The 16,343-nt window shown below is 49.9% G+C and overlaps 1 protein-coding gene across 7 annotated transcripts; it reads left to right on the plus strand.

The window, feature by feature from the left end:
- Window positions 1-311: 311 nt before the first annotated feature.
- INPP5B (inositol polyphosphate-5-phosphatase B) lies at window positions 312-16,064 on the plus strand. Of its 7 annotated transcripts, none has more exons than XM_015297776.4 (22): window positions 312-681; window positions 798-877; window positions 1,003-1,100; window positions 1,451-1,480; window positions 2,090-2,200; window positions 6,027-6,120; window positions 7,366-7,554; window positions 8,024-8,125; window positions 8,525-8,639; window positions 9,261-9,377; window positions 10,161-10,348; window positions 10,872-10,983; window positions 11,141-11,250; window positions 11,437-11,572; window positions 12,135-12,245; window positions 12,904-13,066; window positions 13,208-13,443; window positions 13,880-13,993; window positions 14,375-14,459; window positions 14,845-14,972; window positions 15,196-15,307; window positions 15,634-16,064. In XM_015297776.4, the coding sequence occupies exons 1-22, from the start codon at window positions 625-627 to the stop codon at window positions 15,756-15,758; spliced, it is 2,613 nt and encodes an 870-aa protein (XP_015153262.2). In that variant the 5' UTR covers window positions 312-624; the 3' UTR covers window positions 15,759-16,064. The 7 variants fall into 7 exon arrangements, with proteins under 7 accessions (XP_015153262.2, XP_015153263.2, XP_046759663.1 ...); XM_015297777.4 differs by having other exon boundaries at window positions 7,384-7,554; XM_046903707.1 differs by lacking the exons at window positions 312-681; window positions 798-877; window positions 1,003-1,100; window positions 1,451-1,480; window positions 2,090-2,200 and adding exons at window positions 2,670-3,397; window positions 3,674-3,764 and having other exon boundaries at window positions 7,384-7,554.
- Window positions 16,065-16,343: the final 279 nt, after the last annotated feature.

The raw sequence follows: 16,343 nt of genomic DNA on the forward strand, positions 1-16,343 counted from the left end.
AATTAAAGCTCGGAAGTCAGCTGGGTCACGACATTTAACAAAACATTCCAGGTCCTACCGCAAAAAGAGCCCCTCCTGATGGCAGTAGGAAGTCAGCGGCTCTGCATTGCCGCAGGCCCGGCTCTGTACACGCGGTACCCTCAGCTCGGGAACGCTCCGTGCCCCCCCCGACCGTACTCCGCTTCTGCTCAGCCCTTCCCGCTGCTCTCCCGGCTCTCCGCCCCATTAACTCAGCAGCATCCCGTTTAAAAATCCTTCCCGGTCCCGTCCAGCGGAGCTGGAAATGATGCTCTGTCGCTTCCTGGCGCTTTGCGAGCCTCTGTCCGGGCGGAGGGCGGCGGTTCCGGCAACGGCGGCCGAAGTCCGGACAGCCCCCGGGGCCGCACCGGCGCAGCCCCATCCCCGCGGCCGGAGCCGTTCCCGAGCGAAGGGTTAACGGAGCCCTGCGGCAGGCCGGGAGTGCGGGGCGGGGAGAGGGGCGACAGGGCGGCGGCGGCGGCGGCGGCGGCGGCTCCCAGCAACGGCGGCACCGAGCGCGGCCGCATCGCGGTCCCGACCCCCATCCCGACCCCCATCCCGGTCCCCCCGAGCTGCTCGCTGACCCCCACCCCGCGGGCACGGAGGATGGACCAATCGGTGGCCATCCAGGAGACGCTTCTCGATGGGGCGACGTGTCGAATCATATCCTTTGCCCTGTGCGCGTCCAGGGGAGGGATGCGGAGCTCCCTCTTTCTCTCTCCCCCTTCTGACCCCCTCGACTCCCATCTCGGTTTGCCGTTCCTTGACCCACACCGCACGCCGTGCAGGGAGCCGTGGCTGTGGGGCAGAGCGTGGAGAGCCGACTGCTGGGCCTGGTGGAGCGCGGCGGGCGGCACGCGTGGGTGCCAACATGGGGCAAGGGGGGCTCGTGGTTGGGGGGAGGGGTTTGTGCGGGGCGATGCTGGGTTGGGTGGGGTCTGCCCACACCGAGGCATTCCCTCCTCCTCTGCTCCGTGCTTGCAGGATCTACGTGTACACCCACCGGCGGATGGCCATCACTGCGGAGGACGTCTGGCTGGAGAAGGTTATCCCCATCACGGAGGGGTTTGCAGTGGAGGAAGGTACCCATACGTTTCAGGGCTCAGTGGCCACCTCCAAAGGAAGGGATGGAGGGATCTGGAGTCTGTATTTCGTTGTTGTGTTTGCTGTGCCTTGGGATCTACTCAGCCCATCATGTTGGTGAAGCTGATGCATCTTATGGCACAGCTGAAGGGCTCTGCCTTATCAATCCTGCAATCCAGAGCACCATCCTGGGCTCCTGCAGGGCTGCACTACCCACCCCTGTGTCTGCAGGGAGCAGATAGACAGCGTCTGAGGGCTGTGTGCTCAGTAATCCAACCTCAAAGCGTTAAATCAAATGCTACAATCCCGTTACTCAGCTTTGTAACTGAACTTTCTTTTCTGTTTGCAGTGATACCTGACGGTGACCTTCATGTCATTGGTGAGTTTTGATATTGCTGTTCTGCCTGTGCTGCTGCAGCCACTGAATGAATCATAGAACCATAGAATCACAGAATGGTTTGAGTTGAAAGGGACCCTTCAAGGCCATCTGGTCCAACCCCCCTGCAGTGACTGGGGACACCCACAGCCCAGCCAGCCTTCTCCTTGTCTGTTGTTACCAGCCTGGCTTTATTGCTCATTAAGGGCACTACACCCTCCTGGACTTTCCTTTCCCAGTTGCTGTACCCATAGAAGCCTTTCTTATCCTTCTTTGTGCCCCTTGCCAAGTCCAGTTCCATCCGGGCCTTGGCCTTCCTGACCCCACCCCTGTGCAGCCTGGCAGCACCCTATGCTCCTCCCAGGGCACCTGTCCCTGCTTCCATTGCATTCCCTCTCACTGAATGAGCAGAACAAAGCATATTACAAAGACCGATTTTTTGCATTTTTTAATTGCATCCTCATGCAAAACATGAAAGTGAAATGGTAAGACGTGGGGAAACGCGCTGATGAATGCCTGCAGGCACGTTCAGCTGCAGAGAGCAGAGATGGGGCTGTTCCTGAGCGCTGGGCAGCACTCATACACGCTCCTCTCCTCCTCCTGGTGTCACAGGTTCGGATGTGACTGTTCGGATCTGCTCAGAAGGTGATGGGCTCACAGTGCAGCTGCCCTTCGGTTCACACACACGCACGTTCCTGCAGGAGGTCAGCAAGTGCAGCACAGGTACGTGTGCTCAGTGGTAGGCATGCAGGAGCCCAGGCTGCATTTGCACTCACTGCTGAACCTCATGCACAGAGGCGATGCTTTGTGTCACCGTTCTGCAGCATCAGGTGGCTCAGCAGAGGGGAGCAGCACTCCGAGGCAGTGCTGTGACACACACCTGCATGCTGTGCAGTCAGAAGGCCAAACAGATTTGCTCAGTGCACTCTGGGAGACCATAGGGAGAAAGCTGCCTCCTCCCACACTCTGTGTCCGCCCTGTGCTCTCATTTCCTCGGTACCGGCAGCACGCAGCCCGGTGCTCTTCCCACCACGGTTCCCTCTGGGTTTTTTGGGGGAGACGGAAACCCGCTGCACGCTGCAGCCGTGCGAAGGACTCCGTGCTGCGGTCAGGGCCTCAGGGCCGGCCTCGGCTCCTGCGTGGGGCGGGAGGGACGGAGAGCCGCCCCCCGGCGGGCGGAGCGAGGCGGAGCGGGGCCGGGGCGGCCGGGTGCCGCGATGTCGGCGGGCGGGCGGCCCCGTCGAGGTGAGCGCTTGGGGGGGCGGGGGGGACCGCAGGGAGCTGCTGGGGCCGGGGCTCGGGGCCGGGGTTCGAGGTCCGTCTCAGCCCGCGAAGCCGCCGTCCCGTCGGAGCCGCTGTGCTCGGGCCGATCGCGGTGCCCGCCCCACGCCGACGTTGGCTCCGAGCGATGGGAACCTGAGGGGTTGAGGGGACCCCTGGCCGCTGTCGGGGGGGGGTCCGGGCGCTCGCGCAGCGCGTGGTCGTGCTTTGGGGAGGGCACGCTGTCGGCTCCCAGCCACGGGGAGCGCTCCCTGCTGCCCCGACGGGTGCGGTGAGGGGCGGAGGGCGAAGGGTTCGCTCCGTGCAGCAGCGGCTCAGCCCACGCTCCTGGGCAGGGCGGCTCGGAGCCTCCGTGCGGGGCAGCGCTGGGACCCCGAGGGCTGCGTGGTGGCCGCGGTTCCGGGCCGCTCTTTCCTCGATGGTGAATCCGGTGTCGGTTTTCATGTTCTGTGGCTGCGACCTTTCAGCTGTTCTCGGCCCGGCTGCTACGGGTCCGCCCCGTGCTGTGCTGTGCCGTGCCGTGCTGTGCTGTCCGCCTCTTCCCCTCCTGCTCCAAGAAGCTGCTGCTGTGCGAAGGGAGTGCGTGAGAAAGTGCAGAGCTGAGCAACGCCGGCAGTCAGCGTGGCGTTCACAATAGAGGTTAATCCATTTCAGCTTTACCTGCCTCTGTCTGGGCTGCTGTTGCTATTTCTCCTCTCCGTTCTCTGCCGAGAAGAGGTGAATTGTGTAATTCAGAGGTGAGGCAGCGGCACAAAATGCGCTGCGTTGGGGGGTGTGGGAACATCTGCCCAGCTGTGCTGTTTAATGCGGGGCTTCAAAGCAACCGGGAGGGACCTGAGCACGTGCTTGGGGGGGAAAGCACTGAGTGGCACCGGAGCTGAGCGCTGTGCTGGGATGTTTTTGTTGCATCTGAAGCACAGGAACACCCCTCACGTTGTGAGCTCTTTGGGAAGCAGCTCTCCTATCAAACCCTGCCTCTGAGCTGTAACAAAATTGCCTTCTCAAGGTTTGTTGTGTGTTTCTTCAGTTGTTCGGGGATCTCTCTTTTCTTTTATTCTCTCTTAGAAGAAGAAAGTGCCATCACAGAGGGTCTTTGGGGATAGAAAGTAATACAGAGTGAGGGTTTGTCTGCTGTCTGCCGTAATATCTCCTGCTCTGTCATTACGTGGTCACGAGCACTGAGCGAGCGACTCCATATGCAAAACACATTTAAATAGTGTGCAAATGCTGCCATGTGCTGATAGAGCACTACTGGTTCCTTCTGTCTTTTGTGGGTTAAAGGCTGGTGAATGCATCAGGGAATCCGGGAGGGGATTTTAATGGGCTTTAACTTCTGTGGTCTATGTTCCCAGTTTCAGTTAGGCCCTTATCTAGAGCCCTGTCTGTGTGTGCAGACTCAGCCTGTGTGCTTCGGTGCAGGGAGGGGTGGGCTGGCTGTGCTGCTGCAAGCAATGTATGGCACAGGTAGTTCTCCCTTCTGGGTGCTGAGCTGGATCTGGCATTGTCTAAAGATAGGATACACCTTTATCTGAAGGTAGGGTACACCTTCCTGCTCTAGAATGGTGTTGGAATGTTGCTGCACGCTTTTCATACAAGTCTTCGTTGCCTCTGAAGTCCCTTCTGACTGCAAATCCTGGTTCAGGCTGTCTGTGTTCTGCTCCTCTCTTATCTCTGCACAGAGCTCGTTGGTTGTGTGCCTGCTCAGGGATTACATGAAGCTGTGTATTGCTAAAATATTCCACTTTAGGTTGCCAAATTATGGACCCCTTTGGCTAGAGCAACGTCTAGTTAGATACAAACTTATCTGAAGGAAACAGCCCATTTCCAGGGCTAATCTCTTCCTTAGGAGAATCCTAGATAAAAGATATTGCTGTTAATGAGGTTAAAACATGAAGGTGTGGCTGTGATCTTTGGGTTGCACGGTGCTGCACAGCACACAGCAGGCACTGATACCTCCCATGCTGCCCAGCGTTGTCCTCTGTGGTCAGTAGAGCCTGAACTTCTGCTCCCTGCTCCAAAAGCAGCAGCAGTCCAATTGCCTTTTACTGCCAGAGCTCAAGTTGGTTCACATCACTGGCAAGGTGCACAGCGTGGTGCTTATCAGGAGCACTGCAGAGGCTCAGGCAGCTCTGAGTGAGTGCTTGATGCCTGCAGAGAACTTACACTGCTTCATCCAGGGCACTTCTGGTTGGATGGGCTGTGAGGGAGCATTGTGCTGTGGCGGTGCTGCTGGTGGAGGTTTTGTCTTATCAAAGTCTGCTCCTGCTCAGCTCTGTGGGACTGTGTGTGATCCGTAATGAGGTTTGAATCATGTGCTCTTCTGGAAGCAGCCACTGATTAATCCTCTTAGACAGCCTTTCTTCTCAGAGGGCTCTTTGGGCAGAAGAGGTTTTCCAGGCTGTGAATGCGACCACTTCTTGTCAGTGTGTTTATACTCAGAGTACTCAGAGTTCTGTCTGTGGGATGTGCCCGTGTCCCAGAGGATGCACTGCAGCAGCTATAATACTTAATCATTTTTCTGCACTGTGCTCAGCTGAATGAACAGAACCTCATGAGCTGAAGAGCATCTTCTGTGTCATCTTTACATTCGTGTGCCACGTTTCGTAGCCCCGAGGTTGCCTTTTGTGCACGGACACGTGGAAAAACCCATGCAAAGTTCTGGTTTTCCCCTTGTAGGAACAGGATGTCGTAGCTGAGACAAGCGCTGCAGGCTCTCTAAACGTTGCTAACGAAGTGTCGTGTCATTACTGTTGTACCTGCATGCAATTGCATTTGCATAGGGTCTGCCCCGTTGTTTTTTTAGGGACGTGTGATTTGCATTGAGGCACTGTTTCTGCTGCAGCATGGGGGGGTTTGCACAGGGACTGTACTGCATTGCTTTGCAGGAGGGGCTCCCGTGCTTTGCTGTGCTGCTGCAGACAGGCAGAAAGCCTTTAAATAGCAGTGTGCTCTTTATTTTTTTCTTCCTTTCTTTGTACTTCCTGTCTTGCTTCAGAAAGGGAAAGCTTATTATCGGCGTGGCTTTCTGCATGCCTGGGATAAAGCCCAGGGGGTGGGCAGCTCTGCAGCCCTGCGCCATGCTGTGTGCCCCTCCTGCCTGTCCCTGTACCCCGCCAGCCCATCAGATAAGAGACAGATCCTGAGATAACCGGGGTGCTTTGGTTCTCTCTACAGACCTAAGCTACGTTGGTTTCCCTTCTATTTACCCGTGGTTGGTACGTTAAACACCACTTTGTGTTTCATGTGAAGCTTTTTTTTTCCTTTCCAGAAGCAGTTGGCTCTGAAGGCATCAAGCAGAATGGAAAGAAGCTTGCAGTCAGTCCAGGCTGGAGCCAGGACAGCACCGACAGGAGTGCTCCCAGGTATGGTTTCTCTCTGACTTCCCCTGAATCAGGTGTTCAATGTTCCCTTGCCTGTTCAGCTCTGCTTCCCTTTGATAAAGGATCTCAGTGCTGACAGTAAACGTATAGCACCAAACTTCTGGGTGCTTCTGTGGAATGGTGTGCAGCTGGAACAAGCTGCAGTGGGCAAACTGTTGGTGTTCTGGTGTCAAGAGGAAGAAAGAGAAATTGCAGAGAGCTTTCTGTCTGGTTTCCTGGTTTTCAGCTGGAAAGCAAGAGGGGGAACTTGATCTCTGTGGTCCCAGCGTGCCTGTGCAGGCACCAGCACAGGGTATGTGGCTGCTGCTTTATCTGCTTCCATCTGTTAGCACTCACCAGAGGTACCAAGATGTAGAGCAGGAGCCGGGGGCTTTTTGAGAAGAGGACCCTAAGATTCTATTTAAGAGAGGAAAAAATGAAGTCCTGCATCAGCATGCTATCAAAACTGGAGTGGGAATTCCTACTCTGCCTCTTGGAGCCAGTCCTGCCACTCCCCCTATTTGGGCATTTTTCGCTGTGTAGTGGGACAGGACAGGCTGGTGTTGTTTGTTTTGAATTCAGAGAGCTTTGGCTTAGGGCCACCACGTCTCATAGATACACTCCTAGAATGTCAGAGTTTCGTTTTTCAGTTCCCAGGACTTTGTGGACCCTGCTGCATATCCTTCAAAGTCTGTCTCTGTGCCATCCTTGGCACTCACGTGCAGGTTGTTGACCTTACATTTATATCACGTACTTGCTTGTGGGAACTCCTGAGCTGTGGCAGAAGGAGCTTGCAGTAACTCACAGAGCCACAAGATACTAAATAAAACCCCCATCCACCCCTTGCTGCCTCCTTACTAGACTGAAATGGGACTTTTCTGCTGCAAAAACAGTGTTTCATCCTTCTGCTGTCATCTGAAGGGTTGAGCAGAAGGCCATGGGATTGGCATCTGCCTGTTCCATGGAGCAGGAAATAAATGTGTATGGTTTTATATCAACATGTAGGTGGGCAAGGTCAGCCCTGATCCGACAGGCTGCACTGGGTGAGCCAGAAGGGTTGGTTCTTTCAGTTGGTTAAACTGGTTTTATCTGGAGAAGGTCTGAGCTGTCATAAGAAGTGCTCGTTTCACTCTTGTCTGCTTCTTCTGAATGTTGATTGGTGAAACAGACAGGAAGATTTGGGTCGTATCCTCAGCAGCAGAACGAAGCTGCTCAGGACGTGTGCTTATCCTGTGCTTCATCTCGCAGTTCTGCATTCACTTCCAGGCAAAGCAAACTCAAACCAGAGGTGACAACAGAAATGGTGCGGTCGTCCAACGTGATGGTCTCAAACGTGGCTTCAATCTTATCAGAACCAAAGTTTGGGCTACGAGATACTATTGTCAAATCTCAGCTTGTGCAAAGGGAGGATTCCTACACGTACATCCAGAACTTCAGGTAATGGTCATTCTTTGTTTTGGGGGTGGGATGAGGTTTTCTGTGCCTGGAGGTGCATTGGTTCCATGCAGCTCTGCCTTCTCTCTCACTGCTTCAGGTCACTATTTCACCCTGCAGCCATTCTAACGAGCTCCTAAGAGCTTAGGAGGAATAATCATGACCAAAAAGTGCCCTGTGGTTAAAGTCCATTGTGCTGGTGCTTATCATTTGTAAATGCTTACCATTTCAGACTGCTACTGCACAGCTTTATTCGTGTGTCTTTTTACACTGCATGTGAAAACGTGTGTTTTTCTGTAAAACAGGCATGTTAAAGTGCTGCTGTAATTAAATCAGTGTAGGAATTTAAGCTTTGCCACGTGGTCTTAACTCCCTCTGGAAACAAGTTACTCCTAAATAATTAGTAAGTACACAGGTTAATAATAGTGATATTTGCAGATCTAGTGCTTAGCAAAAGTGATTTTCTTTGCAGGTTTTTTGTTGGGACTTACAATGTGAATGGTCAGTCCCCCAAAGAAAGCCTCCAGCCTTGGCTGAGATGTGACTCTGCACCCCCGGACATTTACTGTGTGGGGTGAGTGCCTCCCCCTGGCTCTTCCCTCCAAACCTCAGCCCTGGGTTGCTTTGCTTGTGAAGCTGTAGCATGGAGGTGTTCAGCCAGGACATCACAGCCGAGGAATGTTTGCATTGCCTTACTCTGCTGCATAGCTTCAGAGTGTGTGTGTGTGTGTGTGTGTGTGTGTGCATAGCCTGGAAGGGCTGTTGTTCTGGTGGTGTTTGGGCTCTCTGGCACTGCAGTTTTACAACATCTTTAATGCAATTCAGTATAACTTAACTTTACATTTAACGTACCTCTGAAAATTCAAATTCAGTTATAATTTAGAGCATAAACTGTTTTAGTTCTTTCCCGGAGGAAAGGGCTGGAGGGTTATAAACAAGTGCATGCATCCATGGGTTCCTTCCTCTAATGCAGTTTCCAGGAGCTTGATCTGAGTAAAGAAGCCTTCTTTTTCAATGACACACCGAAGGAAGAAGAGTGGTTTAAAGCTGTAACTGATAGCCTTCACCCAGATGCCAAGTATGCAAAGGTAAATGGGACTTCTGGGGAGGTTTGAGTGTGGAATCATTTTCCAGTCGGGCTTCTTTTCACCTTGTTCTCCTGTTTTCAATCGCTGTGTCTTTCAGAGGGGCATTGTCTGCAGGCTTTTGCTCAGTCAGAAGGTGACGTAGGCAGTGTTACTGTGCAGTGTGCCAAGGCAGAGGGCAGGCAGGATGGCTGGGCGCCGTGCGTTAGTGGAGCTCCTCCTGTTTGGGGGTAGAGAATAGGAAGCATCTCATTGTTTGCCCTGTCTGTCTCCTGGTGTGCATGCTTGAATGAGCTGTCAAGGCATTTTGGAAGGAATACTGCTTGTGTTTTGGCTCCTGCTCCCTACTTCTGCTTTGTCTCTCGTCGGTTGTCTAAGGGAAGCTCCTTGTATGGGCTGCCTGTGCCTCGGGCTTTGCTTTGGGCTTCTGCTTCCTTTACTGCAGCATTGCTCCCCGTCTCCCCGCTGTGCTGTGCTGCTGGAGTGCTTGCAACTGTGCGTCGAGGTGGTCTGCTGGATGAGCCTGCAACTCTCCTTTGTGTATACTTTGTCCCGTGTTCTGGGCTGGGAGGCAATGTGCCTTCTCCTGTTCTGGTATTTAATGCAACAGGATCTGTTTTTCAGGTGAAACTTGTGCGACTCGTGGGAATAATGCTTCTGTTGTATGTGAAAGCAGACCTTGCTTTGAACATCTCTGAGGTGGAAATTGAGACTGTGGGAACTGGCATCATGGGGAGGATGGTAAGAATTGACAACTGTGCATGAGACTTTGGAGAGCCCTGGGAGCCCCTCTCCTTGGATGTAGAGGTTATTCTTCCAGTCAAAAGGTGCAGCTGCCTTTAGAAATGCATGTGATGGCTCAGGGTGTTGCTGGAGGGAATCACCGTCTGCTCTCAAAGCCCTACAGACCTTGAAAGCTTTTTTCTGGTTGCATGTGTTGGGTTGTATGGGGCCGTGAGGTTTGATGACGGCCGTGGTTTTGCCTAAGGGAATTAATGTGAGGAAACACAAGTACAAGAAACCTGTCCATCCAGATTATAGTTTTCCTGAGGGGGACTTAGTGGCCTCTTGCCATTCTGCTCCATTGGAATGAAGTCCATGTCCTTTCAATGTCGTTTCTGCAGCTGTGACTTGGCAGAGGTATTTTGGACCAGCTGAGCCACATACTTCCTCCTCCACGTTCAAATCTTTATGTTCTACGTTAAAAGGTCTGGTTTGTTGCTAAGCAGGTTTCAGGACTTGATGAAGCAACTGACCAGCTCTCTTATTGATTTGAACTTCCTTTTGTGTTAGCTAAATCCTAAGTTACAAACTGGGCTCTGCGTTGCTGTGCGTGATCCTCCCACGAGCTAAAATTCACAAAGCAGTTATCACTTGCAGTTATCAACTGGGTTTTCAGCCTCTTCCTTCTTTTGGAATCTGTGGTCTGCCTCAGCATCTTCTGGGGTGTCCACTGCTGTTAACTCATTTCTGGGTTCATCTTTGTGCACAGCAAAGTTTCTGACCGCTGTGTTTCTCTTTCAGGGTAACAAAGGCGGTGTTGCCATAAGGTTTAAATTCCATAACACCAGCGTGTGCGTTGTGAATTCTCACCTTGCGGCTCACATGGAGGAATATGAGAGGAGGAACCAGGACTTCAAAGACATCTGCTCTCGGATGCAGTTCTGCCAGTCGGATCCAAATTTGCCACCTCTCACTATCGGCAAACACGAGTAGGCTTCTCGTTTGATTGTGTGCATCACTGCAGGAAGCAAGACAGAGCATTATGGATGTGGTGGGCTGTTCTCTAGGCAGGGATGTGAGGAGGGTGGCTAATGCTTTAATTGCTAGCCTAGAAAGGCCAGAAACACTTCACTATGACTCTGGTTTTGATAGTGGTCACCTGTATGGTTCTGGCAAGTCACTTGCACACTTAAGCTCTAACAAGCCTTGTTTTAGTTCCTGCATGAACCAGGAGAGGAGCAATAATACACATCAGTCTCCTCAATGTATTGTGGTGTTTAGGGAGGAATATAAAAAGCACTAGCTGTGAAAAGATGGTGACAAACATGCAGGGTTGGGAATTCAAAACAGCAAAGGCTGAAAAAGTGGCTTCTCTTTCAAGTTCCAACTCTTGCTTATGTGTTGTGGTGCAGAAAGACAGAGACAACATCCACCTGGTCCTGGGGGGATTAGAGAGCTCACAGGGGCATCTTTGGGCCCATGTGCAGACTTCTGGTCGATGCTCTCTTGCAGTGTGATCTTGTGGTTGGGCGACCTCAACTATCGGCTGGAAGAACTGGATGTGACAAAAGTGAAGCAGCTTGTGGATGAGAGAGCATTTCCAGAGCTTTGCCAATACGACCAGGTACGGATGCCTCACCCACCTGCAGGTGGTGCTGAGGGTGCTAATTAGGGACTGCTCACGTGCTCCTCAGCCTTCTCAGTGCTGAACATCTCCCCTTTAGCTCATATGGGAGTTGTGCTTGAGCTCGTTCCATTTTTCTTCTTTTCTTCTCCTGTAGCTAAAGAGGCAAATGAATGCAAAAGCAGTCTTTGAAGGCTTTACAGAGGGAGAGATTTCTTTCCAGCCAACATACAAATACGACGCTGGCTGTGATGAGTGGGACACAAGGTACAGTGATTGCTTCATACGTGACACTGATGTTATCCTCGAAGGCAGTAAAAATAAAGTGAAAAAGAATTACAGAAATGGGCCTTGTTCAAAACACCTGGCTCCTGGGAGAGCAGTGTTCTGCCTTGCATTGTTACTCCACCTGAACTGCACCTGGAAGCTGTAATTTTCACCCCTCTCTCCTAGTGAGAAGTGCCGTGTTCCAGCTTGGTGTGATCGGATACTCTGGAAAGGCCAGAACATTGCTCAGCTGAGCTACCGCAGCCATATGGCTCTGAAGATCAGCGACCATAAGCCAGTTAGTTCTGTGTTTGATATTGGGGTAAGTGTGTCAGTACCGAAGGAAATAGCTCTGCTGACCTTGTCCTCTGTGTGGGTGGAGGAGGGAGGCTCTCCTGCTGGATTGTCCCCACTTTTGTGGCATCCACATGGAACAACGGCTTGTAAGGTGGGCTGGGTAATATACTGAGCATGGTATGCTAAGGTTGTGTTAAGTGATGCTTCACTTTGGCAGAATAACTTAAGAGTATCTGCAGGTATTTTTTTAGACATATTCTTTTTCTTTAATCATTTTCCCAGAAACTTGCAGTGCAGGAATGCTGCATCATTGGCAGCCCAGGAGTGTGCTGTCAAACTTTATAAATAACAAACAAATAAGCCAAACCTCTGTCCGGATGATTCTCTTGCCTCTCTTGCTGGTTATAGCATGGTCCTTTATTGCTGGATCCTGAGGAGATCTGAGAGCATTAGTGCTCCGAGGAGCTCTGTTCCTCAAATGCATTGCACTACTAAACTGGAACCACTCCATGTTTTGGGCCCACCTATTACAGCTCTCCTGTGGAGGCACAGTAAATATGAGTTGGTGCTGTGTGTGTCCTTTTCAGGTGAAAGTTGTGAATGAGGAGCTCTACCGAAAGGTCTTTGAGGAAATAGTGCGCTCCCTGGATAAGGTGGAGAACGCCAACATACCTTCAGTCACCCTCTCCCAAAGAGAGGTAGGGTCTGTTCATGTGTTGTGAGTTGCTGGACAAATCAAGCATTCCCAGCCTCTAGGTGTGTTTTCTCATGGTAGCTGTATGTTAGATGGATGCTGGACCATATGGTCTGGTTCCACTCGAGTAGAGTGACTTTCAACTGTTTTCTGTTTACAAACCCTAGAAATACTTCTTTGTTTCTGTTGTAAATGCAGGAAAACTTCATTCAGGGTAGCCAGCTGAAATATACAGCCATATTATGAGGTGGAGAGTAAAAGGGTAGTTTCAAGTAACAGCAAGTATCTCTTTCTGTTACTTGTTCCTGGAAACAAAAAAGGTAAAATTCTGAGAGATTTGGAGAAGGTCACAAGACCAGCATTTGCTTTGTGTGTTGGGGACCCTGAAAGATAAGTAACCGAGAGGCTTACAGATACCTTGGAACTTCAGAACACTGAGGTTATTTGAGGGGAGCGTTTGTTTTAAAGGGCACACTGCTGCCTAGAGTGTAAATAAGTGTAATCCTTTTTAATCCTGGAAGAGGCGGGATGTGGGAGCAGGAGGGTTAATCTGGATATCTTGCTGCTTAATGATTAAACTATGGGCCAGCAATGTGAGGAATTGCTGCTGGTGCTTGGCGAGGGGGGATTGGCTGATGATGTTGGCTGACGTTTGTTTCTAGTTCCATTTTGAGGACGTCAAATACATGCAGCTGCAGGTAGAGAAGTTTACAATCCTCAATGGACAAGTGCCCTGCCAGTTTGAATTCATCAGCAAACCAGATGAGGCTACCTATTGCAAGGAGTGGCTGATTGCTAATCCTAGTAAGGGCTTTCTGCTGCCAGGTGAGCTCCTCATTGTTCATTTCATGTTAATGAGCTAATATTGTCACATGTTGGCTTTGTTCTTTCTGCTGTGCTTGTTTACAGCCTTATTGGTTTAATGCTTTTTTAAAAACTCAGTGTGGTTTTCTGATCTTCTGTCAGGTTCTGAGATCACAATTGAGTTGGAACTGTTTGTTAATAAATCAACAGCTACACGGTTGAACTCTGGAGAAGAAAAACTTGAAGACATCTTGGTCTTGCATCTCGACAGAGGGAAGGATTATTTTCTGTCTGTAACAGGAAACTACTTGCCCAGTTGCTTTGGGTCTCCCATTCATACGCTGTGTTACATGAGGGAACCGATCCAAGACATGTCTGCAGAATCCATTCGGAATCTTGTGAGTTAAAGATAAGCTTCCCTTCTGAACCCACAGACACCATTAAAACTAGGTGATTAAGTCTTATTTATTGCCACAGAGCCTTCTTTCACTCCCCTGGTCCATAGTCTGAAAATGCTGATACATCTCCACGCCTTCTGTTAGTGCTTTGTGTGGGTGAACCAACCCATTTTGGGTACAGCACTGACAGTAATGTGCCATTTGCTCTGCTTGCACGTTGGAAAAAGGTGTGTGTGAAGTGTGACTGAGAGCATCTCTTCTGTTTGTGCTTATGATACAATTGTGCCTGACATAGCAGTCTGGTGAGTGCAGCTGCACAATTTAACAAGTCCTACTTTTCAGCTGTAAACTCTGTGAACAATTTGCAGAGTTGAACAAGAAGCTGGCTAGCTCACTTTGTTCTTTGTTTGTTTTTTCCTCCTTACCTCTCTCTCAGACCCTGATGCCACTGGAAATGAGCGATAATGCTACTCAAGCTGAAAAGCCTCTGGAAATTCCCAAAGAGCTGTGGATGATGGTGGATCACTTATACCGCAATGCTTCCCAGCAGGTTGGCAGTGCTTGTGCTGGAGCTGCAAAATAATTTGTTTGCATTAGGTTAAGTTTTGGAGAAGATGCCAGTAATGGCAACCACTGCTAAGCGTGGATGTTTGGCTAATGGTAAAGAGTGAAAATGGATATTTTTGAGATACGAGATCCTATTACCCTGGGTTGCAAAGTTTTGTGAAGGTGACGCTGTCAGTGTATGGCATGCACCAGCAGCTGTCCTTTTGCATTGCTCTTCACTGCAGTCCCACAGCCTTCCTAAAACTGCTCATGGTGAGGTTTGTGCTGATAACCAGCAACTTCCTGCCAGTTTATAATGGCAATGCTTTATTTACCCAAATAACTTTGATTTTCCCTTGAGATTGATTAATGGTGGCCTTTGCAGGAGGACCTGTTTCAGCAGCCAGGCCTCAGGTCTGAATTTGAGCAAATCCGAGATTGTTTGGACAAAGGAATGCATGATACCCTCCGTATCCTTTTAGACTGATGTCTGATTGGGCTTGCTATGCCCAGGCAAAAGATCTAAAGCTGAGAAAGATTTGATTGGTCTCCTGTGCTCCGTCATGGTTTTTAAACTGCTCTCTCTCATCTCACAGTAACTGTGATGTGCTGCTCTTCGCTGCTATTTGCAATCAGTCCTAATGCCTCTGCTGAGTCCTTGCTATGTTGATGAATGATTGTTGATGAACTACGTCAGTATCTAACTGCCAGTGGAAACAGTTTGCTACATGGGGCCAAGCAATTTAACTCAAACAGCAGTTCTCAGAGACCTTAGCAAAGATGAGTGTTTCAGCAGAAATACTGCAAAGATAGACCGTGCTGTGCTTACCTCTTCCTTAACCACCTTTGGACCAGTTGGCAGCAACCACTCGGTAGCAGAGGCACTGCTGCTCTTCCTGGAAAGCCTGCCAGAGCCAGTCATCTGCTACAGTTTCTACAGCAGCTGCTTGGAGTGTGCCAACAACTACGTGCTGAGCAGCCAGGTAATGCCAGCTTCACTGGGAGACCATTTCTGAAGGAGGTAGACTGGTTTATCCTAGACAAATAACAGCATTTTGCTATGCGAAACCTAATCTTCCCATAACAGAAATGATCCAGAACTTGGGTTACTAAGAGCTGTTCCTGTTTGCAGACAGTGTGATGTTGGTAGTAGACAAAGCTTCCAAGTTGTTGTTTCTTCAATATGTGTTTTTTTCCTCCACCCAGATTATCTCTAACCTGCCAGAGTGCCATAAAAATGTGTTTGAATATCTGATGGCATTCCTACGAGAACTACTGAAAAATTCAGGGAAGAACAATTTGGATGTGAATATTCTAGGTAAGGCGAGCAAAATAACCATTCTGTTCAGAGGGGTTTTTCACTTAGTAGGACGGAACGTATTTCCCCAAGTGATTTCAGTCATGGTCTCTACTGTTATGAAGTATGTAATTATCAAAATCCATAGAAAAATGGATTTTGCATTCTTGCAGTAGCCTGAAAAAAGTTTGACAGTGTCACAGAGAGGTCAGTGTGTCGTCAACTTCATCTAACCCCTCCTGAAACCAGGCTCTCTCTCAGTTTAACTAATTGAGATTGGTGGAATTACCCTTAATAGCTTGCTGTTGACTGGTGCTCTCTCTTCTCTCTCTCTTTTAAAAATGCAGCTAGTATATTTGGTGGCTTGTTACTTAGACCTCCTCCTGGACATCCTATGCCTGATATAACGGAAAAGAGGAAAGCTCAGCAATTTATCCATCAATTCCTCCTGAGAGAGAACAATTTATCGTGAATTTCAGATGCAGCTAATCTGATTTTTAGATATCAAACTACTGTAAAGAAAAAAATGTACAGTATATCAGTTGTTGTTTTTAAATCACAGTATTTTATACAATCTCTTGCTATTAAATGCAGCTCAGGCATTTAGAATCAGGTGTCACTGTTAATAAGCTGTAAAGGATATTGAATTTCTAAATAAGCTGTACGTAGACAAGCAAAAATATAAAAGCTGATATCTACTCTTGTATTTAACTTGTATTAAAGCACAGAATTTTTAAGTCCTTATTATTTAAATAAAAACATCTCCGTGCATTTTCCAGCCTGTCTGCTTTGGGCTCTTGGTTTTAATGTGGGTTAAGTCACACCTGGTACAGGCATGGAGCAGCAGCACTACTGTAGTATATGAACATTTCCATGCCTTCCCCAGCACGCAACACCACAGGGCAGCACTCCAATCAAGGATAAAACATTGGGCTACAAAAAGATGGGTAATCTTAAATGCAGCTGCTGGCTGATGCCCCAGCATTGAGCAGCACCATGGGCTACTGCCTCACGTAGGTGGGCCTGGGCCGAGCACAGCTCTGTATTTCAGAGCTAC

The sequence above is a fragment of the Gallus gallus genome, chromosome 23 (assembly GCF_016699485.2).
Source record: "Gallus gallus isolate bGalGal1 chromosome 23, bGalGal1.mat.broiler.GRCg7b, whole genome shotgun sequence".
Taxonomy (NCBI): domain Eukaryota; kingdom Metazoa; phylum Chordata; class Aves; order Galliformes; family Phasianidae; genus Gallus; species Gallus gallus.

What these genes read in the sequence shown, in the direction of transcription:
- INPP5B (XM_015297776.4), top strand. Translation starts at nt 625, where the DNA reads ATGGACCAATCGGTGGCCATCCAGGAGACGCTTCTCGATGGGGCGACG. An exon ending in ACGTACATCCAGAACTTCAG is followed by an intron (nt 7,555 to 8,023) that starts GTAATGGTCATT and finishes TTTTCTTTGCAG; the next exon opens with GTTTTTTGTTGGGACTTACA. An exon ending in AGGAATGCATGATACCCTCC is followed by an intron (nt 14,460 to 14,844) that starts GTATCCTTTTAG and finishes CCTTTGGACCAG; the next exon opens with TTGGCAGCAACCACTCGGTA.